The sequence below is a fragment of the Phascolarctos cinereus genome, unplaced genomic scaffold (assembly GCF_003287225.1).
Source record: "Phascolarctos cinereus isolate Bilbo 61053 unplaced genomic scaffold, phaCin_HiC Scaffold_726;HRSCAF=1367, whole genome shotgun sequence".
Classification (NCBI taxonomy): domain Eukaryota; kingdom Metazoa; phylum Chordata; class Mammalia; order Diprotodontia; family Phascolarctidae; genus Phascolarctos; species Phascolarctos cinereus.
Genome location: NW_027556098.1, coordinates 370,910,803 through 370,934,368, shown reverse-complemented (window position 1 = coordinate 370,934,368; position 23,566 = coordinate 370,910,803). Strand labels below are relative to the sequence as shown.

The window sequence follows — 23,566 nt, the reverse complement described above, 5'->3', positions numbered from 1 at the left end:
TGAACTACATTAACTACATTTGCTAATGTAGATTTTAAATCAGACATTATAATGTTGACTCAAATACTAGCACTTAGCACTAATCTTATAAATCCTATTTTTGAGGGGAAGCTAAAAAAAAAGTGAATATTCTTTCTCAAAACTCCATTGTCCCTCTACAGTAGTAAATTTAAGATTTTTAAAAGATGCATTAACTCTTATGCCAGTATAATAAAACCACTTAGTATAAGCAGTAAATTGCCATTTGTGGATATAATATGGTACATATGGTAATGTGTGATAATTTTCACAAATTATTCAGTAAACCAGAATATCTGTTCTCCTAATCAGTCTGGATAAATGGGAATTAACTAGTTAATTGCCATAGAGTACCATTTTTAAAAATTAGGTCAGAAAATATATTTGACACTAAAACTATTCTCAGTGTTATTTAAACTCCCTTTGAGGATTCAAAAGGCATTTCACATACACATAACTAGAGCTAGAAATTTCCTTAGAGATTATATTGTCCAAATGTCTCATTTTACAGATGAGAACAGAAACCCAGAGAAGGGCCTCAAAGAGTTTAGTCTTAATAGCCATTCCCCATAAAAATAATTATTATTCCAACAGTAATAATTATTATTGAAAATGACTTGCCCAAGGTCATAAAAGTAAGTAGTATCAGAGCCAGAGTTTGAACTTAGATATCTCGTTTTCTAGCCCAGTGCTCTTTAACACCCTTCAGCCTGGCTGCTCTGTCCTTCTTCATTGTCCAAGAGTCATAAACACAAGTTATCATTGTACAAGATTGTAGATGATGCAGAATATACACATTACCTTTTACTACTTTTAAAAATATATCTTTCAGAACTAAAAAAGAAGAGGAAACTGAACTATATAATTATAATGACCAAGCTTGGTCCCTGGGAAGAGACAGAGGTAGCAGACTATGTTTGTTTGTTTTTTATTTTTGTTAGGCAATGGGGTTAAGTAACTTGCTCGGGGTCACACAGCTAGTAAGTATCAAGTGTCTGAGGCCATATTTGAACTCAGGTCCTCCTGACTCCAGGGCTGGTGCTCTATCCACTGTGCCACCTACCTGCCCCAAGGTAGCAGACTGTGGGTGAAGACCATTGCTTATGTAGTCAAACTTAGCTGATATTTTAGTTCTGCTGAACTGCTTTTCTTTCCATTTTATTTTTTTATTAGAAGAAATAACTCCTGGGGCAGCTAGGTGGCGCAGTGGATAGAGCACTGACCCTGAAGTCAGGAGGACCTGAGTTCAAATCTGCCCTCAGACCAAACACTTGACTTACTAGCTATGTCACTTAACCCCAATTGCCTTAAAAAAAAAAAAAAGAAATAACTCCTTGAGTAGGGTAGGGAGGAAGGGTACATTCGCAAACAAATGTAATATAAAAACAAAAAAAAATCACGAAACATTAAACATTTTAGAATATATTTTTATCAAAATTGAGCCAAAATGGCCAAGTAACTGTAGGAAATACAATGAACTGTGCCACAGAATTCCTCCAAGCAGATCTAGAACATGCCCTAGACCAGAATCCTAATGAAAAACTTAACAGTGAGGCATTTTTTTCTAGGCCAGGTTGGCACAGGGAGGTAGGGAGGTCTGTGGACACCTGGAAGGGGTCTGGCCAGGAATATGCCATAAAGAGTATTCCTGGGCCCAGAGACAGCACCAGCACAAGATGAGGTCCTAGACCCATCCAAAGGCACTTTGACTTCATGGGCGAATGAGCTACCAAAGCCTGGTAGCTTTGTTGCTTGCTCCCCAGTCCCGGGACCCAGATCCTGGGCAGACTGAGGTGGTGTTCTGGGTTGGGCCCTAGGCTGTGGACTGAGCACGAACCAGTGTAGAAGTCAGCAGCAGCTACAAAGGAATTGCCAGGGCAGGACTCTGAAACCAAAGGGAGTCTTATAGCTCTGCTTCCATCAGGAACTTGCAGAGCTCAGACTAGGGAACAAAGACCAGACTTGATCTGGATCAGACCACTTTGGAAGTACTGAAAGCTCGCATGTCTCCAGCCTGAGCTATCATTGAGAGCCTAGAATGATGCAACACTTGATATCCCAAGAAAAGAGCAACAGTACTAGCCCTCCAGAAGTGTGTAGAGCCCAGCTCTAATGTAAATGTCAGGAAATAGACTGAAAGAATAAGCAAAAAAAAAAAATCCCACCATAAAAGAGCTGTTGTGGTGACGAGGTTCTCAAAGATACAAACCCAGAAAAAGAGAATGTCTCCAAAACATCTACAAACAAAGTCTCAAAGGAAAACACAGCTGCAGCACAAATTCAACTAGAATGCCTGGAAGAGACAAAGGAAGTTTTTTAAGAGTTTAAAATGTATTTATAAAAGAAATGAGAGGGCTATAAGAAAAAAAAATTGGAAAAGATGAAAGAGCTGTGAAAGAAAGAACTGGAAAGAATTAACAGCATGGCAGAAAGGGGATAGAATTTTGCAGAAGCAATAGACTCCCTGAAAAATAGAAGAAAATGTAGGGTATTTCATAACAAAAACAACTAACCTGGAAAACAGATCCAGGAGAAAAAAATGGGAAGATTATTGGACTACCTGAAAGCCATGACCAATAAAGTAGTCTAGGCATCAGATTTAAAGAAATCTTAAAAGAAAATTGCCCCGATCTCTTAGAAACAAGAGGGCAGAGTGGAAAAAGAAAGAATCCCATCAGTGACATCCTGTAAGAAACCCCCAAATGAAAGCCCCCAAGAATGTCAGAGCCAAAATCCAGAGTGTCCATCTCAAAGAAAAAAAATACTATAAGCAGAGAGAGGAGGTACCAAGGAAGCACAGTAAGGATCACACGTGTTATAGCAGCCACCATTATAAAGAAGCAGAAAACTTGAACTGTAATATTCTAAATGCAAAGGATATATAGGCTTATAGCCAAGAACAAGTCACTCAGCAAAACAATATATTCCCAAGGGGGAAAAATGTATCTTTAATGAAATAGAAGACTTCCAAGCATTCCTGATGAAAAAAACCAGAGCTACAATAGAAACTTTGAAATGCAAATATAGGAGCTAAGAGATACATAAAAAGGTAAACATGAATGAACAATGATAAAGGACTAAAGAAGGATAAACTGTTTACATCCAAATAGAGGGAAATGATAATGTGTCTCTTCTGAACCCTATTTTCATCAGGGGTAGTAGAGTCTAATTAGATGGAAGGCCTAGGAGAGGCTCTATTATATGTTAAGTATTTAGAGAAGAATGGAAAGGGAGGGGAAGAATACTTTTGAGAATTGAGGAGAGGGAAAGGAAAGTTAGGGAAAATTATCCCATATAATCAGGGTGTGCCAGTAGAAATCAATACGAACAAGGAAGAAGAGGTAAGGGAAGGGATGACACTTGAACCTCACTCTCATCTGACTGAGGTGGTATCCATCTATTGGGGAATGGCTGACCAAGTTATGTTACATAAATGTGAGGGAATACTGTTGTGCTATAAGAAATGATTAAGGGGATGGTTACTGAGAAGCGTGGGAAGACTTATAAGAATTGATGCACAGTGACGTGAACAGAACCAGGAGAACAGCTTATAGAAAGACAAAACAATTGTAATGTCAAACAGCTTTAAAAAACTTAAGAACTCTGATCACTGTTAATGAAGGTACTGGTTAGCTTTTTCTCCGTGCTCCATTTTGACACCTCAGTGAACCAGTTGAACCCTACTTTGTCCTCTTCTGTGAGTCCCTTGCCCCCTTACACTATCACCAGTGTTGTCCTGCTGGACCTCAGCCTTGGATTACTTCCACTGTTCACTGCCTTCACTCCTATCAAGTGCTGATTAACACAGTTGGAGGAAATCATAAAACCATGCTGACTAGGCATACTACACATTTATGTTAAATAGTCTCCAGTGGGACCTTACCAAGGAAAAGCAATCTTCTTATATACCTCCCTGACTTATTCACTATCCACTCACCACAGTAGCCTGTCCAAACTTTTTCACCCCTTCTCAAACTTCCTATGGCTTCTGCTTCCTCCATTTTCTCAGCTGAGAATTCTGCCTCATATTTCATTGAAAAAAATTAAGGCTATTCACCAAAAAGTCCTTATCCTGTCTTCCTCATCTCACTTCACTCAAATGTCTCCTGCAACTATTTCTTCCTTCACTTCTGTCTCACATGAAGAGAGTGGTCCTTTTTGCCAAGGGAAGCTCCTCTGCACACACCAGTAATCCCATTCCATCCCCTCTTCTCCAGCAGATTGTCCCTCCTATCATCCCCACTCTTATTAATCTTTAACTTCTCCCAGTCTAATTGGTTGCTTCCTTACTGCTTACAAACATGCTCATGTTTCACCCATCCTTAAAAAAGCCCTCCCTCGGTATATTCATCTTCAGTAGATTTCTTCTCACATTTCTTAATTATCTTCAGCGTGGCTTCTGACCTCCTTGTTTCAACTGAAACTGCTCTTTCCAAAATTACCAATAATCTCCTAATCACCAAAATTTTGTGGCCTTTTCTCAGTCCTCATCCTTCTTGACCTCTCTGTAACTCTACATTGTTGATCACCCTCTTCTCCTTAATAATCTCTTCTTCCTCCTACCTGTCTGACCCCTCCTCAGTCTCTACTGCTTAATCTTCATCCAGGGCATGCCCACTAATTGTGGGTGTCCCAAAGGCTCTGCTGTCCAGGACCCTCTTTTCTCTGTATGATGATCTCATCACCTCTTGTGGCTTCAGTTATTATCTCTATGCTGATAATTCTCAAATCTACTTATCCAGCCCAAGCCTCTCCTGATCTCTGATCTCATGTCTCCAGTACCTTATTTGGCATCTCGTACTGGATGTCCTGTACATATCGTAAATTCAGTATGTCCACAACCGGTCTTGTTTTCTTTTCCCTCAAGGCCTCCCTTCTTTCTGATTTTCCTATTACTCTTACAGGCACCCCTATCCTTCCAGACACCCAGGCTTTAAGCGTAGGTGTCATCCATGACTCTTCCCTCTCACCACCCCCATATGCCAACATTTGCCAAGTCCTGTTGTCTCTACCTTAGTAATCCTTCTCCTACACGCGCCCTTCTCTCCTCTGACATTGCCATCGCTCTTGTACAGGTCTTTGGCACCTCACCCCTGTGTTATTGCAATGGCCGGCTGCTTGGTCCCCCAGCCACAGATCTTTTCCTCGCTCCAGTCCATTCTCCTCTCAGCTGTCCAACTGATCTCAAAGTGCAGGTCTGACCATGTCTTCTACTCCTATTCATCAAACTCCAGCGGCTCCCTATCACCTCTAGGATCAAATATGAAATTCAGTTTTGTGTTCAGTGCCCTTCATGGCCCGGGCCCCTTCCTGCATTTCCAGTCATCTTACGTATTACTCATGACCCTCCGCTTTTCTTCCTGCAGCTCCCCACCCTGTAATGTGGAATCCAGTAACACTGGCCTCCTTGCTGTTTCTCCACCAAGATACTCCAGGCATTTTCACTGGCTTCCTTCAAGTCCCAGCTAAAATACCACCTTCCACAAAAAGCCTTTCCTAACCCTTCTTCATCCTAGTACCTTCCTGCTGGTGATTGTCTCCAATTTGTCCTGTACGGATCTTGTTTCTACTTAGTTGCTTACATGTTGTTTCTCTCGTTAGACTATGAGCTCCTTAGAGCAAGGACTATTTTTTGCCTTTTTTTTATACCACTAGCACTTAGCACACAATTCTTTTTTTTTTTTTGAGGTAATTGAAGTTAAGTGACTTGCCCAGAGTCACACAGCTAGTAAGTGTTATGTGTCTGAGGCTGGATTTGAACTCAAGTCCTCCTGACTCCAGGGCCAATGCTCTATTCACTGTACCACTTAGCTGCCCCTTAGCATACAGTTCTTGGCAGTAGTAGGTACTTAATACATGCTTGTTAACTGTTGAATGATTTGGCCCAGTACAGTGATATCGTTGATTTAGTGACGCGAGAAGTTTTGGACCTGTTGAATTTAAGATACGTTCAGGCTATCCAGTTTGAGATGTCAAATAGTAGTTGGAGATCGGAAGAGAGTAGGCCTGGGTAAGTACATCTGAGAATCATCAGCATAGAAATAGTCCATGGTGTGTAAACTCCTTGTAGATCAGCGTCTCATCTGCAGCCTGTAGAGTTAAAGAGGGCTCTTTGAGGTTAAATGATTTACTAATGGTGATGCAGCCAATATGTATCAGAGTCAGGACTCAACTCAGGTCTTCCTAACCCTAAGACCAGTAGCTGTCCTGACACTGTGCCATTTATTGTTACCATCCTTTTGTGTTGTTTGAAGGTACAATTTTCAGTAAGGTGGCAGGTTTTATGGTGATTTGATTCACCATAACAATTAGCAGTGTAAGAGTGAGTTGCTTTTTCGGTTAAGTCCTCTGTGATTCTTTGATCACTGGTCAGATCACTAATTTGACTAGGAGGACCCCTCAGGCATCCTAAGTGCTGTGACAGTGTTCTGGGAGAAGACCTGCCACTGGTGTGACCCGGGAGCAGGTCATTTAGCCCCTCGTCCAAAGTGAAGAGAATACTGGGGTCTCATGAGGCTCAAATGAGACATTATCAAAAGTGAAGCGACATATCACTGTCAGCTGTTGTTCACTGTATTCTCTTTTGACTCCTAGGTTTTTTTTCTTCCTAGCTTGAACCTTGGAGGTAATGTTATTCATTGCCTTATTAGGCCCTTCATTCTCGAAAAGAACAGCATCTATCCCATGCTCCTAAATATATTAGAGGAAAGTAGAGGTTAAATACTGCCCTTACAGAAAGTCACGTGCTCACCTTCTTTTGGTAAGAGGTCTAGAGCTTTTTAATTTCTTTGGTGCTGCTTTGAGGCAGCCCTGGGCATTTGGTTTCTTTGAGTCCAAGTACAGTTTGGGGTAGTGTGGATCACTGAGGTTTCTGTAGCTAGGGAGGCTCCTTCTTTCCATTGAGCCCAAAGGGACAGATTAAGGAAGAGTGTGGACATTTCTTTACTCGCTGCTATGAATCTTAATTTTTTCATGATTTATGTAGTTTGTTTATCGATGGACACTTTTACAACAGGATTTATGAAGCGGGCTCGGAGAACAATGCAGCAGTTGTAGCCGTAGAAACCCACACAATACACAAAATTGAAGAAGGGATTGGTAAGTCTGCCTGCTCGTGTGGTGCTTACTGACCTCCACACCCTGTGCTGGATTCCCACTAGTCTCTTATCCCTTGTGACCTGAATGTGATGTTGGTTAAGTGCTGTTGCTAGAGGTCTCATGGTGTCCCACCCAGAATATCATTGCCCTTTGGCACAAATTATTGCTGGCACCTCTTTCCTCCTCTTGGCCAAGTATACCCACCCAGCTGGGGGAGATAGAATGCCATGTAGGACTTCCGCCTGTCAAGGGTGGCCCCTGCCCCAGTGTTTTTGCAGAGGATGTTTTTGGTTTGGATTGTAAGCTGAGCAGAGCGCATGTTTGCTGCTTTTGATTAATAAACGACACCAGCAGCTAGCATTTCCTTGGTCTCATGAAAGGCCTGGCTAAATGTGGGTTTGGATTCCAGCTGTCTGACTCTTTAGAGGAGGAGTGGCCCACGGTCACTGAGATGTTTCTGTTTGCAGATGCCAGCTCCATAGAAGCAAACGAAGAGATGGAAATTGCATATCCTATCACCTGTGGGGAAAGCAAAGCCATCCTCCTCTGGAAGAAGTTTGTATGTCCTGGGATTAATGTAAAGTGTGTCAAGGTAACCTTTCCTCCCCTTTGTGTGCCGTCCTCCAAAGGGCTCCTTGCATGCGGAGGGTGGCTTGCTGTTGCCTCTGTACCTGCTCTGCTGTTCTGTTACTTTGATTATTAGGTATTTTTTTGTATTTGAGGCCACAGCAACAAGTTGGAGAACAGTCTTCAGAAGCAAGGTTGCTCTTCATGTGCCAGTCTTTTTTTTTTTTTTGGCTAGGCAATGGAGTTAAGTGACTTGCCCAGGGTCACACAGCTAGTAAGTGTCAAGTGTCTGAGGCCAGATTTGAACTCAGGTCCTCCTGACTCCAGGATAGAGCTGGTGCTCTCTACCGCGCCACCTAGCTGCCCCCATGTACCAGTCTTATAAGCCACAACTGCTCACATAGATAGTAATCACCATCAGTGGCATCATCTTTTAGTTATGAGGGACAACTGAGTAGTTGAGGTGGCTGTTGGGTGGTGTTTTCTGCCAGGACAGTCCCCTCCCTCACACCCAGCGCAGAGCGTTGGGCCTGGAAGGGTCACTTCACATGAGGATTTGGTCTGCATTCTGACCAGGTCAGGCAGCCTGCCTTGGACAATATGGGGATTGCCCAGGTCAATAGTAACCCACTCTACTTGCCTCCTTCCCTCATTCCCCGTAGTGACCTGGGCACTGAACAAGGGGCATTGTGGCCAGGGGAGGTTACTCTTCTTTGGAGCAGTGAGGATGGGGTCAGCAGCTGTGAGAGCAGAAGCTAGGATGGCGCAAGGCTGACGACGGGCCAGGAGATCGTCTCTGCATCTCTGCGAGGGCCAGATGTACATAGACGCTCCTGTCTTGTCTCTTGGTATCTTTCCTTGCCTTCTACCTGGCTGGGTTGACACCTGTTGTTTGACTTTGCTTTTTGGCTTCAGTTCAATGATCAGTTGATCAGCCCCAAGCATTTCGTTCACCTGGCTGGCAAGTCCACCCTGAAGGACTGGAAGAGAGCCATCCGTCTGGGCGGGATCATGCTGAGGTAAGCGCTCCTGGCAGCCACCCCCCCAGTGGACAGGCCGTGGCGGGTACATCCACAGGGATATTCAGTGTCATATATCTTTGTTTTGGTGGCTTGGCTGGCACAGCCGATTCATTTATCTGGATGGCACCTGAAGGTCCTGGACACTTCTGGGAAGGGAGCCCATCCAAGCTAGTGCCTTCTGTCAGCCTGAGAACGTTTCCACAAAGCCACATCACAGGGCAGAGTTGCCAGAGGATGGGGGAGTTTGGGGACTGACTGCATCATATTAGTCTAAGCTGGGGCAAGAGGAGGAGAGAAATGGGAGTGGTACAGGGCAAAAAACTGCTGGTCCTCCCCTCCTAATTTGGGGAACTAGCTCTCATTTCTAAGTATCATAAATATCAGAGCCATAGCTGGCCCTCTCACCCCAGGTCCAGTGAAATCTCCCTGGGCTGTGTTTTCTTGCCTCTTAGATTAAATTATACTAAGGTTAATGTGTGTGCTTTCAGCACTCACCCAAATGATCTGTGGGAGAATCATGTCTCGGTGACATGAGTTGGGAAGGGCTATGCTTCCCTCCCTCGCTCCGTTGCTCTTCAGAACCACGGAATCTCAGAACTGAAAGGGGCCAACATATACAGGAAGTATATATATATATATATATATATATATATATATATATAGGAAGTGCCCTTCCCCTGCTACATGAAGCCCTCCAGTGAGGGGGAAGCCCCCTCTTTGTGAGGCAGTCCTTTCTTCTTCTGTATACCTGTAAATATTAGGAAGTCTTTCCTAAACCTGATACTGGCATCACAGATTGAGTGTGAGAAAGGGCCTCAGAGTCTGTCAAAGCCTCATTTTATAGATGAGGAAACCGAGGCATGGAAAAGTGAAGGGATGTGCTCAGGTTTATGAGCTACTCTGAATGTCTGAGGGCAGGATTCAAACTCAAGTCTTCCTGACTCCACATCCTGCACTCACTCTACTCTGCCATGTGGAAGCCTCGAATACCTTGCCTTGTTTGTCTTACCAGTGAAGAAAAGCACGTACCCACATGCCCCAGATCTAAAAGAAATCAGGGTAAAGAAACCATTCTTCAGGTCTGATAGAACCAGGCCCTGAGCCTTTGAGAACATGAGTGTAGGCCAAATCCTGGTAGGACCGCAGATGCCATTGTGACAGGAGTGCCCACTATGATGAAAGTACCTCCAAGCCCCATCCATTCCCTGGCCCTGGAGATGGCAGTGTCGTGGGGATATGCTTACAGGCAAGTGCTATCTCTTGGACAGTCGGCAGGATCAGTGTTTTCTCCATTCTGAGTCAATACAACACCAGCCGTTATCAGTGATGAAAGAAGACAGTGCCGGCTGCTGGGGCTGGTTGTGTTTGAAAAGGGTTCACTAGCCCCTTGGGTCCATGGAAACCACGTCGCAGCAGCAGGGGCAGCTTCACTGTGCTGACTTCCCCGTGGTTTTTGATCTGTGATTTGACCTGTTTGTCTTACCTTCTGCTTCTGTTCCTTCTGGGTTTGATTTTCCCAGGACTGGGGAGAGGGGGCCAGGGCAGTCTGACTGCTACAAGGGTGAGAGTGTGTGTGTAGGTCATATGAAAATCTTTCAATAATAAGCTCATTTAGAATTTTCTGTAACGTAATGAGTTTTAGATGGCAGTTGGCAGATTTGTTTAAACGGGAGAGTGAGCCCTGGATTATAAAATCCAGACTGGTCTGAGTTTTTTGTCTTTTCCCTCTGCACAGGAAAATGATGGACTCTGGGCAGATTGACTTTTACCAGCATGACAAGGTTTGCTCCAACACCTGCAGAAGCACCAAGTTTGACCTCCTGATCAGCAGTGCCCGAGCTCCGGTGCCGGGGCAGCAGACAAGCGTGGTGCAGACGCCCACTTCGGCCGATGGTAGGGGGTAGGAAACCACCCGAACACATCCTTTGTTTGTCAGCAGCCCTGTCCTCTCGCTCCTCCCTCCTCGCTCGCTCACTTGTTCACATGCTGTCCCTTTAGCCAGCCCCCACCTACGAGTGCCCTCAGTGTGGGCTGCAGCAAACCCACCAGAGAGACCTCCTGGGAAACAGGCCCCGGCTTGAGGTCTTCTGCCGCTTCCCTTCTCAGGCTGATGGGCACGGCGGCCTTCTTTGCTTCTTCCTTCGAACGGCATCCAGCATAACCATCGAGTTGACATTTATCTAGCACTGCTTACTTAGCACTAGGGTTTAAGAAACACTTTACAGACCTGGTCTCCTTGGATGCCTGGTGAGGTAAGGAGCAGTAGGTCTTATTGTCCCCATTTTCCAGATGGATGGGGGAGCTGAAGCTCAGGGAGATTGAGTGGCTTGTCTGTGATCCGTAGAGGCAGGCTCTGAATTCCTGTCTCCTTCATGCTTCTGTAAGCGTCCTGCAGGTTTCTCAGAAGCCGTCGTCCTCGGGCATGTTTCTCTGCTTTGGGTCCTTGCAGGTTTCGGGTGATCTAGAGTACTTTGAATCTTGTGGCTGATGACAGCCTGGTGGGGGATCAGATGAGGTTGGTGATTGCTCCCTGCTGGACCACTGCACTCAGACCTCATTCGGCTGAGGGTGGCCCTAGGAATGACCGTGCTTTAAGGGTCCGAGTGCTCAGTCCAGCAAGGCGTCAGGCCACCCCTGGGGTGGAGCTGTGCTCTCCTTCCCGAAAGAGGCTCTGCCAGGCCAGGCCAGGGAGCCGTGTCAGGGGGCACCACGGAGGTTCCTCCACCACTGGCACTGTGATTGGCCCTCAGCACACCTCCTCCATCACTGCCATGGCTCCTGATCTCTTCCACGGCAAACATTCTTTGATCTTTGATCTGCCATTGGACTGAACCACAAGTTACTACCTTTGCTCTTCAGGCAGCTGGATTTTTTGCTAGAAAAATGAGGAAAAAAATACCCTGGTCTCATCCACTTTCAGATTTGGCTTTGTTTTCTCAGAGTGCTTTATTACGATCTTGTACAGGCCTGAATGAGGCAACGGAGGCCTAGGAGCTGACCCAGCTTGCACAGGGCCTCTCTAGAGGGACAAATGCTGATACCAGGAATGAAGCCCGGGTCCTTGGGCTTCCCATCACTGCCCTTGCCTCTGCAGGCATTTCTCCTTTGTCCCTTTTTCTTCTTCTTGGTTGTGGTGCTGCTTGCATGGTAAATAAGCCCCGTCATGTTCAAACCTCAACAGACGCTGGACTGGGAACATCATCTTCGTTGGGCGCCCCTCGGATTTGTTTGACCTGTAGGGGCAGCTTCCCACTCCATCCCTTTGGCTGTGGCATGGATGGCCTCGGTGACACGGCCCAAGCCCTTACCGTCTCAGTGACCCCAGAAGCCCTCTGGTGCTTTCAGGCCAGTGAAGTCAAGTCCACTCATTCAGTGGCCATGGATTTATCTGTCCCCTCTACTGGATGTTATTCTAGGCTCCACTATTGGTTTCCTTGGCCTCAGATTAGGGAGTGAATACAGGCTTTGTCGGCTGGATTCTCTCTAGAAAACCCAGCTCTGGTTGCAGCTTTTCTGGGCTCTGGCTGGAGGGGAAGGGCCTGTCCTCATGATGCTGGTGGTGTCTGTGATCGTGAGCGAGAAATTGGTGCTCCCTTTGCCACGGGCCCACCTGACCTCTCCCTCTGATGACCCTCTGGCAGGGGGAGTCACGCAGATCGCCATTTCGGAGGAGAACATGGAGGAGGCAGGGCTGGAGTGGAACTCAGCTCTCACTGCAGCCGTTACCATGGCCACTGAGGAAGGGCTGAAGAAGGATCCCGAGGAGATTTCAGGTACCTGCCTGGAGGCCTTGGCTAAAGGGTCTGCTGATTCTTACTCCCCACCACCCAGTCACCACCTCCACCTGTACTCCTGGCGTATTTGGGATGCTTGTCATGATTGCTGGTAGATTTAAAATCTGAAATCTTTGTCTCTCTCTCTCTCTATCTCTGTCTTTCTCTTTCTCTTCTCTCTCCTTTGTGTGTCTCTCTCCCTCCTTCCCTCTCCTCTTTTGCTCCCCTCCCTTCTCTCTCCTCCTTCTCCCCTTCTCTGTCTGTCTCTGTCATTCCCCCGTGCACATTTCTAAAGCCAGCCCTCCCCCACAATTCCAGAATGAGAATCCAGGGGGTGCAGGCAGGCGGGCAGGTGGGGGCAGGGCCCCCCGGTGTGATTGGCCCCGATCTGACCCCCTCCAGAGCATCCTTCTTATGGCAGCTGCTCTGTGGGGGTGGCAGAGAGTGCCAGGCGTGGTGTGTCCCTTCTCCCACTTCACCTCTTCCTCCTTGTGCCAGAGGATACCCTGATGTTCTGGAAGGGCATAGCCGACGTCGGACTCATGGAGGAGGTGGTCTGCAACATTCAGAAGGAGATAGAGGAGCTGCTCAGGGGAGTTCAGCAAAGGCTCCTTCAGGCCCCCTTTCAGGTTACAGGTGAGCCGAAAACGTGACATGTGCAAATTAACAGACTCATTATACAATTAACAACGAGACTAATAATAGCTCACATTTCCACAACACTTGGAGCTTTGCAAAGCACTCCACGTACATTATCCCACTGGAGCTTCTCAGGAGTCCTCTGAGGCATGTGCTATTATTACCTTCACTTACAGATGAGGAAACTGAGGCCGCAGAGGTCATGCAGGGTTACACAGCTAGATCCATGATGGTTTTACTTTTTGAATGGAGGGGTGGCAGATGATCAGAAGCATGGGACGTGGAGGGAAGGGTGGGCATTCACCAGAGATTGGCCTGGCTGGCGTGGAGAGGGCGGAGCAAGCCCCTTCACTTCAGGGTTGTCACATTGATCATAGAGAGGGGAGTAGCAGCCCTCTGCCCTCCTCCCACATGGGGCTCTCCTTCCAGATGCTGCTGTCCTCAACAACGTAGCCCACACCTTTGGCCTGATGGACACAGTCAAGAGAGTTTTGGACAACAGGAGGAGCCAGACAGAGCAAGGAGAAGAACACTTTCTCTACACTCTGACAGGTGACAGTGGCGCTGTCTTTCCTGTGATGGATGATAGATTCCAGTCCTCCCGGGGGACCAACACAAAAGCTTGTCAGGCTGATTGGCCCTAGAGGGAAGGGGAAACCTTTTTTCCCAAAGTCATATCAGACAGTATCAGGAAAAAACTATAACAATGACAGATACCCAAAAGTGAAAATGAAGATTGATTGAAAAATTGTAAGTCATATCCTTGCAAAGTAGAAGGGGCTGCTCCAAGAGCAAATGGCTTCCTCTTCTTGTTGACGGTGTTCAGGCGAAGGCTGGCCAGTCCTGCCTGGGGAGAAGGGGTGTTCTAGATCACAGAGGAACCTCCTTTGGGAGAGAAAGGCTGGCTAGACTGGGTGGCCTCTGAGCTTGCGCCTCGGTACTCTTCTCGGTCTGGAGCTCCAGGGGGAGCCAGAGGGCGGGTCAGCACTTCTCAGTGTGCCGACAGAAATGGATCTAGAAGTAGCATGGGCCTCCGTGCTTAGACTGAATCACATTGACATAACCATTTCAAGTTGAGTGAGCATTTCCTTCACAACAACCAGTGTGGTACAGGTAGTACAAGCAGCATTACTGGAGGGGCTGAAACGGCTGCGCCGGCAGTCAGACCCGTACCTTCTGACTTGTTTGTCCTTCGTTCTCAAAGAGGACCCGTGACATCAGGGTGCGATGCCATGACTTGGAAGTGAATTGGATTTGAGTAAGGGAGGGCTATGCAGAGTCACCAGCCTCACTTTCTCCTCCAGAGCCATCTGGATCCAGTGGCCACAGATAGATCAGGACAACTGGTGATGGCCCAGGATGTGGTGGGGGACCTTCTGACTCCGAGTCCAGGGCTCTTCCCACCACATTCCAGGGGATTGTGACACCCCCCAGGCAGCCCTAGAAAACCAGCATGTCTTTAGCAGAAGACCCCGGGTCCTCTTGGGCTATTCCCCACCAGTGCTGACCCTTTCTTTTGAATAGCCCATGCTGCCTTATCTATGGTGATAAGGAACAATGAGAATATGTGAGCTTCTTGAGAATTCACCTTGTTTTTGCCTTTCTTTATATAACCAGCACTTAGCACAGTGCCTGGCACATATGCTTGTGGACTGACTCATTTAAATCCACGTGTGCTTTAGCTGAGCCAGGACAAAAGAGAAGGACCATGACAGGGAGGTTGGGAGAGCGTGCAGTGTGGCACTTGGAGATTGTCAGTGCAAAGGCCTGGAGCTAGGCTGGAAGGAGCAGGGTTTAAAACTGAATCACATAGGATAGGGCAGGTGAAGGAATAGTGCCCGGTGGGTGGGGCCTGAAGGATTGGCAGGGCCTGGTCATGAAGGGCCTTCAAAGCTAAGCGGAGTAATCAGTCTATCCTATAAGAGGCAAGAACACCATTGAAATGGGGAGGGACTGTGGTGAGATCTCTGCTTACTTCAGAAAAACCCCTAGGCATCTGTGTGGAGAGAGAATTGGAGTGGGGAGACTTGAGGCCCAGAAGCCATGGTCTAGGCAGGAGGTGACGAGACCTTCCTGAGGGTGATCTTGTAGAGATTTGGCCCTGCCTGGCTCTGAGAAGTGAGGAAGAGTGAGCAGCTGGGGGGGCTATCAAGGCGATGACCTCATGGGCCTGGAAGGCTGGTGGGGTCTTCAGCAGAAAGAGGAGGTCCAGAAGCTGGCTGTGGGGGAGGGGGGAGGAGAAGGGACTCTGTTGTAGACATTGGGTGCTTGAGATCTTTGAAATGTCCCGAGAGGACATGAGGCTAGCTCCTGAGAGGCAGACATGAAGGGGTTTCTTGGCCCAGACAGACTCATTAAACCTGTGGCTGAGGGACACCCACTTTCTCTGTCCCCTCTGCTTCCAGGGCAAGCCCTTTCATTTTTGAACAGCTCCAAGTGCAAGAAACTTTTCCTTCTGTTGAGTCTGTCTGCCATTTTGGAGCTTCCTCCTTCTGCTTCTCTTTCTGCCTTCTGGAGCCAAACAGAACAAATGAATCTGCTCCCTCTTCTGGATGAGAGATATTCACATACTTTAGCACTGCTATCCTGTACCCCCAAGTCTTCCTTTTTTCCTGTCGATCCTTAGTTAACAGGAACTTGAGATCCCTCCCCATCCTGGTTGTCCTCCCGAAAACGTGTCATTCAGGGGCTGAACACAATCCTGGACATGTGGTGTGACCAGAGAGCTGTCTACACCTCTCAGGAGGCAGCCTGAAAGGGAATTAGCTTTGTTGCCTGCCATGTTTGCTGACTCATATTGAGTTTCTGGTCTACTAAGACCCCTAGGTACTTTTCAGACAAGCTGCTATTTAGCCTCTCCTGCATCTTTTACTTATGAAGTTGATTTTTTGAACCAAAGTGTTAGACTTTATATATAGTCCTGTTATATTTCATTTTATTTAGTTCAGGGGCAGCTAGGTGGCCCAGTGGACAGAGCACCAGCCCTGGAGTCAGGAGGACCTGAGTTTACCGGTCTCAGACCAGACATTTGACACTTACTAGCTGTGTGACCCTGGGCAGGTCATTTAACCCCAGTTGCCTCCCCCTGCCCCCCCCAAAAACCCCCGCCATTTTATTCAGTCCAGCCTAAAGTTCTTTGCCATCAAGATCTGTTTGAATCTTTACTCTTTTCAGCCCCACTGATTGATCCATTTATCCAGTAGGTTGGCTAGCTAGCTGTCCTTTCTTTTCAGCTCTGTAATCTTCTGTAATTTAGTGTTGCCTCTCTGAGTAAGTGATCACTGTTACACAGCACAGGACCAAACCTGGGGCACCCCACTGGGCACTACCTTCCAAACTGACAAGCAGACGTTGGATATTTAGTAAGGCTCTCCCTAGGTCTTGGCCATGTGGTCAGTGTTCCTGTTGTCTAACTCGCGTCCCTCCATCTTTTCTACAAGAATTGCATGGGACACTTTATCAATGCTTCGCTAAGACTTTGGTAAACTCTGTCTTTGAGATTCTCTTGAGCGACTGGTTTAGCAACCCTGTCAACTAAGGCAGTGAGGTGGGTCTGGCCTAGCGTGTTCTGATGGATGCCTTGCTGGCTCTTGGTGATCACCCCTTCCTCATTAGCATACTAGTCAACACACCTGCCATCCCACCTGGGTATAAACCATCACTAAATTGACAGATTCGTCTTTTTTTTTTTCTTTCTTTTTTTTTCTTTTTTTGCTTTTTTGGTGAGGCAATCAGGATTAAGTGACTTGCCCAGGGTCACACAGCTATTAAGTGTTAAATGTCCTCCTGAACTCAGGTCCTTCTGACTCCAAGGCCAGAGCTCTATCCACTGTGCCACCTAGCTGCCCCTAAATTGATAGATTTGAATCTTATTTCTTCCATTCACTTATCGAAAAGACTAAGATGACTAGCTAGCATTTATATAGTACTTGAAGGCTTGCAAAACACTCTATGTAATTTCATTTGATTGTCATAACCAGCTGCTATTATTATCCCCATTTTACAGATGAGAAAACTGAGGCTGTGAGAAGACTTGCCCAAGGTCACACAGCTAGTAAGTCTCTGAGGCAGGATTCGAATTCAGTTCGTCCTGCCATCTGAGTCCAGGACTCTATCCCCTGTGCTACCTAAGAAACAAAGCAAATAAGTCAACTGGATAAAAATCATCAGGGCACCTCCTGCATGCACACCTCGTTCTTGGCATGGGGAGAGATGCAGCGTTTAGAAGAGTGCCACTCCTGCCATTAGGGAGCTGAGACACCAACACACACACACAGCCGGCCCCATGTACATTAGTGAGAAACAGAACAAGTCCTCTGTGAGGGTCTGGGAGCAGAGTCACTACTAGCCCAGGGGAGAGCAGGGAGGGCTTCTGGGAGGAGGGGACATGGGAACTGGAGTTTACAGAAGGAGTCAGCTCCAGTTCAGTAGATGAAGATGGGGAGGGGGCATCCTAAGATGCAGAGGTGTGAGAGCAGAGCTCATGTTCAGGACCAGAGAGTTGTCCACTTTGGCAGGAACCTAGAACCTACTGGTGGTGGACATGGGGAAATCCTTGTGAGGGAGTGCTGGAAAGGTGGGGTAGGAGACTGTCTTACAGGCGTTTGTTACCATGAAACCAGAAGGAAAGAGGAACTCTTGGTTTAAAACAAGAGAAAGGAACCTTAGGGCTCCCAATGTGATGGACCAGCTGAGGGATTTGGAGTCAGAGAAACTGGCTTCAGTCCTAGCCTCGGTACTGACAGGCGCCATGACCTTGGGCAGGTCCTTCCTTCTCTGTCAGATGAAAGAGTTGGATGTGGGAGCAGCTAGGTGGCTCGGTGGACAGAGCACTGCCCCAGGAGTCAGGAGGACCCGAGTTCAAATCCAGCCTCAGACACCCAACACTTCCTAGCTGTGTGACTCTGGGCAAGTCACTTAACCCAATTGCCTCACCAAAAAAAAAAAAAAAGAAAGAGTTGGACCCAGGCCCTTCCTCTCTTAGGATGATTTTTTGGATGGTGATGATGATGACGGTAGTGTATTTACATGCATTACATCCTTAATTTGTACAGATGTTCATGTGTGCCGGCATGGGGCACGCGGGCAGGGAGCCCTGTGATTTTTTTCATGCCTAGGGACAACCTGAGCACTTTCTAGGGCCGTAGGTTACACCGGAAGCTTAGCACTTCCAAATAAGGTTCACTGCCCTCCTTGGAATTCTGAGTCTGGCTGCCTGTTCAGAGGCCCAGAAATGCCCTTGGGGATTGCTGTGTTCAGGGTGGGTGGAGCGGTTCAGGACACTTGTCATGACGAGACAGCCTGTCTCCCAGGGGTGGGAAGAAAGAATGGAAGTAAGAATGGAAGTCTAGAAATGGATGTGGTTACTAGGAGAATGCATGTGTTTATTCCTCACTGGGGTCCTCACAGTGCGAGGACCTTCCCCAGCAAGCAGGTCTGGGGTCGGTGATCACTTGGTGGGCAGCTTCCGGTAAAGTGGGTTAAGTCCATGGTTCTAATTGTGGGGTGAGACTTGAACCCAGGACTTGTTGGCTCCAATCTAACACTGTCCACTGCACCACCCTGCTTCTGCACTGTTGTTGGTAAATATTAACATCTTTTGGAAATATTATTCAAACATCTGCCACCCTGAACATACTTTCTTGCTGTCTAAAAAAAATGGTGTTTTCCTCGTAGACCTAGAACGCCAGTTGGAAGAGCAGAAGAAGCAGGCCCAGGACCACCGGCTGAAGTCTCAGACCGTGCAGAATGTGGTACTGATGCCCATGAACAACCCCAAGCCACCAAAGAGGCCCCGCCTCCAGCGCCCCGCCTCCACCACCGTCCTGAGCCCCTCGCCCCCCGTCCAGCAGCCTCAGTTCACCGTCATCTCGCCCATCGCCATAGCACCAATGGGGCAGTCATTCTCCGTGGGCAACCTCCCCATGGCTACCCTCAGCCAGGGCTCCAGCCCTGTGACTGTCCACACACTGCCTTCTGGCTCCCAGCTCTTCCGCTATGCCACCGTCGTCTCTTCTGCCAAGAGCAGCTCCCCCGACTCAGTGACCATCCACCCCTCCTCCAGCCTGGCGCTGCTGAGCTCGGCCGCCATGCAGGATGGGGGCGCCTTGGGCAACATGGCTACCGTGGTGAGCCCCGTGGAGCTGGTGGCCATGGAGTCCGGCCTGACCTCTGCCATCCAGGCCGTGGAGAGCACTTCGGAGGACGGGCAGACCATCATTGAGATTGACCCTGCTCCAGACCCCGAGGCTGAGGAGCCGGAGGGCAAAGCCCTCATCCTGGAGACTGAGCTGAGGACTGAGGAGAAGGTTGTGGCCGAGATGGAGGAACACCAGCACCAAGTGCACAATGTGGAGATCGTGGTCCTCGAGGACTAACTGGGAGCCCGGGGCCAGGAGACTCTGTCTTTGTTTGGGATTTTAATGGTTTGTTCATTTTTACCACTGTCCTGCTCATTTCCACATAGGATCCCCCTTTTTTTTTTTGGTTTTGTTTTGTTTTTCCAATTTGAAAAAAAAAAAAGAAGAAAAATCTCAGTAATGTGACTGAACGTGCTGGTCCCCCGTCATCCCCTCTCCCCCACCAGGTAAACAGTGGACAAGATGAGTTGCCCTTAGAGAGGACGAGAAGAGACGACTCTCTTGCATAGCTTTGCCACCTAGAAAGTTGTTTCATGTAGATGACCAGGACCGCTGTCCAGAAGGCTCTTCCCAGGCTGGCCTGTGTGTGAACGTTTTGTAAAGATGTAGTCTGGAGAGCACGGAGCAGGGGGCATTTGAGCTTGTCTTTGTTCCTGGGAGGGAGGAGTGGGTCCTCCGAGGGAAGCCTGGGGATGTCCAAACTGCTGGTGGGAAAGAGGAGCGTGTCAGCATCTCCTTCAGTAAGGAAAGGGCTTTGACTAGGATCGGGGCAGGGAGGATGGCTCTCTTGACCTCTCAAAGGGTGACCCAGCCGCGGAAGCCCAGAGGGCAGTAGCCAAAGGTGTTGGTGGGAAGGGCCCAGGTGGGGGAATGAGCCATGGCACGGTGGCCCCAGGTGGGTCCTCCCCTCGGGTGAGGAGCACGACAGAGGGGCCGGCAGCTACCAGCGGAAGCCCCGAGCGGGACTCTAATTTCGGGGCAGCCTTCGGGGGAGGCCTCCCAGATGATCCTCCTGCCTCTCCCCCTCCCCATTCTGTCCAGGGATTTTGCTTTTTACAGTGGCATCAGCCCACTTGTCCTGCCCACTCTACAGATCTCTTTTCCTTCTGGTGCTCGTTTGTTTGTTGGTTATTTTATCCTTTCCCTTGTGAGCCCGTGCTCTGAAGCCATCATTTTTTTTCATTGTGTAACTCCAGGAGCAAGAGAATTCTCCAGATCAGCTGCTGCTTTGACTTAGAAGCATTTTTTCCTTTTTTTGGCTTTGGAATCTAAAGCAGCCGCCCAATTATTGGTGCTTCCTCTGATCCTTATCATCGTCTCTAAATCCCAGGTGGCCTCTGTCTTCTTGAAACCAAACCTTTCCAGGCTTTGGTCACCGGTTTGGATAAGAACTACAGGTGCCTGCCCCTCCCACTCCTTCCCTCTCGTTTGAGCCCCTTCCCCCATCCATCCCCTCTTCATTTCCTTTACTTCGGATGCTGCTGCTGCTGCTGCTGCTGCTGCTGCAAGATAGTGAGCTGGTAGCAGCCTTGGGTCTGGGCTGGAACTGATGCTGTAGCCCCAGCCCTCAGAAGGCACCAAGCAGATGTCTCCTCCTGTGTGAGCTGGACTCCCCAGGAAAGCATTGTCTGTGACATATTACAGGAAATGTACCGGGAATGTCAATAATAATGTCTCTGGGGGTTTTGTTTGGTTTCCCTTTTTTTCTATAAGTTGTTTGGGACTTGGGAGAGCTATGTCTCTTTTTCCCTTTGGCTTCCTCTTGGTTGGGGGTAGGGGGGTGGGCAGAGGGCAGGAGGAAGCTGGTTGTTGCTGGGGTGAGGGAGGTGTAGGGAACCTGCTGGATTCCAGACTGAGAGAAAGAAAAGCGCACACTTGCCAGAGGGATGTGGGCAGGCTTAGGGGATGGGATATTTCTTTTTTATTAAAAGGAAAATTTGACCCATGGTTTCTTGTCTCTGGAAGGCACCCACTTGAAGCCACCTTCTTTACCAGAGAAGCTGGAGAAGTTGTCAGCTGATGGGGCTTGCAGGAGAGGCTGACCGGTATGAGAGAATCAGGAGGCTCTGGGCCGGACAGAGTCCCAGCTACCTATGGCCCCCTGGTCAGTCCCTTAGCTCTCTACCACCAAGTTAGGGAGCTGCTGATAGATCAGGCTCCTGGCCTGGGACCCTCCCTCCAAATGGGCCTGGCCTTCCTTCCCCTTTCCCACCCCTTGCAGATGGTGATGGGAAAGGCCTAGGGGCCCTGCTAAGGGGAAAAAAAAACTGGTCATCAAAGCCAGCCAGTGTGGTTTCTGTATCCCCCAGGGTTTTGGTTTCTAGCTTTAAAAGAAGAATGAACTGTCAGCAGATGTGCAGAGGTGGCAGTGCCATTACTAGTTCCTGCCTCTTGGTACACAGAACAGTAGCCTGTTTTGACTGGAAGAGACCTTGGATATTTTGACTGAGTCCAGCTCTCCCATTTTGCAAATGAGGCAACTGAGGCCCATGATAGCAGAGCTGAGATTTGAACCCAGGCCCTCTGACTCTGTTTCCAGCACTCTTGCAACTTGTCGGATTGCTGGGATAGACAGACATACTTCACCTGGTAGCCTAAAATCCACTTCAACTGGGAAACATTCACGTTCTAAATAATACTAACATTTATGTAGCACTGAAGGTGTGTAAAGTGCTTTATAGAACGCCTTCGAGCCCCAGCCCAACTTGGAGAGATGGGTGCTATTATCCCCACGGTCCCTCAGCTAGTATCTGAGCAACAGCCCAGACTCAGATCTTCCCCACTCCAAATCCAGGACACTAAGCACTGGGCCACCTAGCCGCCACGGTCTGGAGATTTCTCTCCCTAGTTAGTTGCCCAGCAGGCAAACCTCAGCTTCCTCTGAGTGTCTTCCAGAAAATGAGAGCTGCCCTGAAACACACCAGCCCCACAGGTCTAGTCAAAGGGAGACAGCCCTATGGTCAGAGGACCTGGGTTCCAATCTGGGATCTCTAGTTCTTAGAGATTAGATTAGATTCAATTGTCTTTGAAGTCCCTTTCAGCTCTAAAAGTTAAGAGTAAATAGCATAAAGTGGAAAAAGCATCCTCCTCTTGGACTGTTGTTAATGGTGAATCTATTGTGCTTCCCAGCTGAAAGATCTCTAGCCGAGAGGGAAATCCATTTTTCTTCACTAGCAGAGTTGTTTCCCCCGTGAAAACAGATGTGCTTCGCTGCTTTTCCATCTTTTGCTAGCCCCTCACAACTAGTCTGTTGCCAAGGCCAGGCTGAATGCCCATTCTTCCCTTGTAGTAGTGAGCGATCCGCAGCCCAGACTTCCCCCTCGTTCACTCATCCATCACTTACTCAGTCAGGGCTGAAGACCCACCCTTATACATTTCTAAGCAGTTGAGTTAATCGGTGGAAGTAAAGAGAAAATTCAATGTAAGCGCTTACTAGGTGCCCAGCACAGTGCTAAAAACGAATGAAAGCATAATAAAGCATTTAAATGCTTACTATATGCCAAGGACTGTGGGAAGTGTCTAGGAAAATAAATAACAAAAGCAGTTCTGCTGACTGCAAGACCCTGGGCTAACCACTCAACCCTCTCAGGGGCCTCAATTTCCTCTGTAAAATGAGGGGGTTGAATTCATCCTCTAAGGCCCCTTCCAGCTCAGTGGTAGTGTGGCTTTGATTACAGTTTTTAGAGCAAAATGGGTAAGGTGGGGCATGCAGAGGGGAAAAGAGTGCTGGGGACTTGGTGCCAGGGAGGGCAGAGCTGAAGGGCATGGGGTCAGATTAAACTACTAAAGTGCCTACTATGTGCCAGGCACAGTGCTCGGCACTGAGGATACAAAGAAAGGCAAATGACAGCTCCTGGGTGCAGTTGGGTGGCACTGGATAGAGCACTGGTCCTGAAGGTAGGAGGACCTGAGTTCAGATGCCCTCAGGTATTTACTAGCTAACTTTGTGACCTTAGGCAAGTCACTTAACCCCGATTGCCGCTCCCTCTCCCCTCTGAAAAAAGATAATCCTTGTTTCTAGGAGCTCACCATCTTGGAGGCAGGGTGCAACACATAAAAAAGAGGTGGAAAACTGGGGGTCTGGTGGAAAGTTATCTGAGAAGGTATGAGATTCAGAGCTAATTTCATCTTGCAAAATGTTGAGGTTTCTGGAGATCCATGAAGTCTAAGGAAAGCAACAGGGTGAGAAATGGAGGCAGTAACTCCTCTTGGGCAAGGGCCCTGGCTGTCAGGTTGGGGAGTGGAATAATAAGGTTCTCCCTAGGGTTGGTGCTTCTGCCTGTGCAGGTGGCGGGTAGCAACAGGGCCA

General features: G+C 48.0%; 1 protein-coding gene across 3 annotated transcripts in view; it reads left to right on the top strand.

The window, feature by feature from the left end:
• The window catches only part of GMEB1 (glucocorticoid modulatory element binding protein 1), a 40,946-nt gene extending 19,743 nt beyond the window's left edge, over nt 1-21,203 (top strand). For 2 of the 3 annotated variants that reach the window (XM_078145532.1, XM_078145533.1), the window contains exons 3-10: nt 7,004-7,116; nt 7,584-7,708; nt 8,599-8,702; nt 10,441-10,598; nt 12,347-12,478; nt 12,977-13,114; nt 13,547-13,669; nt 18,794-21,203. In XM_078145532.1, the coding sequence (XP_078001658.1) occupies nt 7,004-7,116; nt 7,584-7,708; nt 8,599-8,702; nt 10,441-10,598; nt 12,347-12,478; nt 12,977-13,114; nt 13,547-13,669; nt 18,794-19,494 (1,594 nt within the window). In that variant the 3' untranslated portion in view covers nt 19,495-21,203. The remainder of the gene's footprint in view (nt 1-7,003; nt 7,117-7,583; nt 7,709-8,598; nt 8,703-10,440; nt 10,599-12,346; nt 12,479-12,976; nt 13,115-13,546; nt 13,670-18,793) is intronic. The other variant, XM_020983322.2, reaches the window with a different exon arrangement.
• Nucleotides 21,204-23,566: the final 2,363 nt, after the last annotated feature.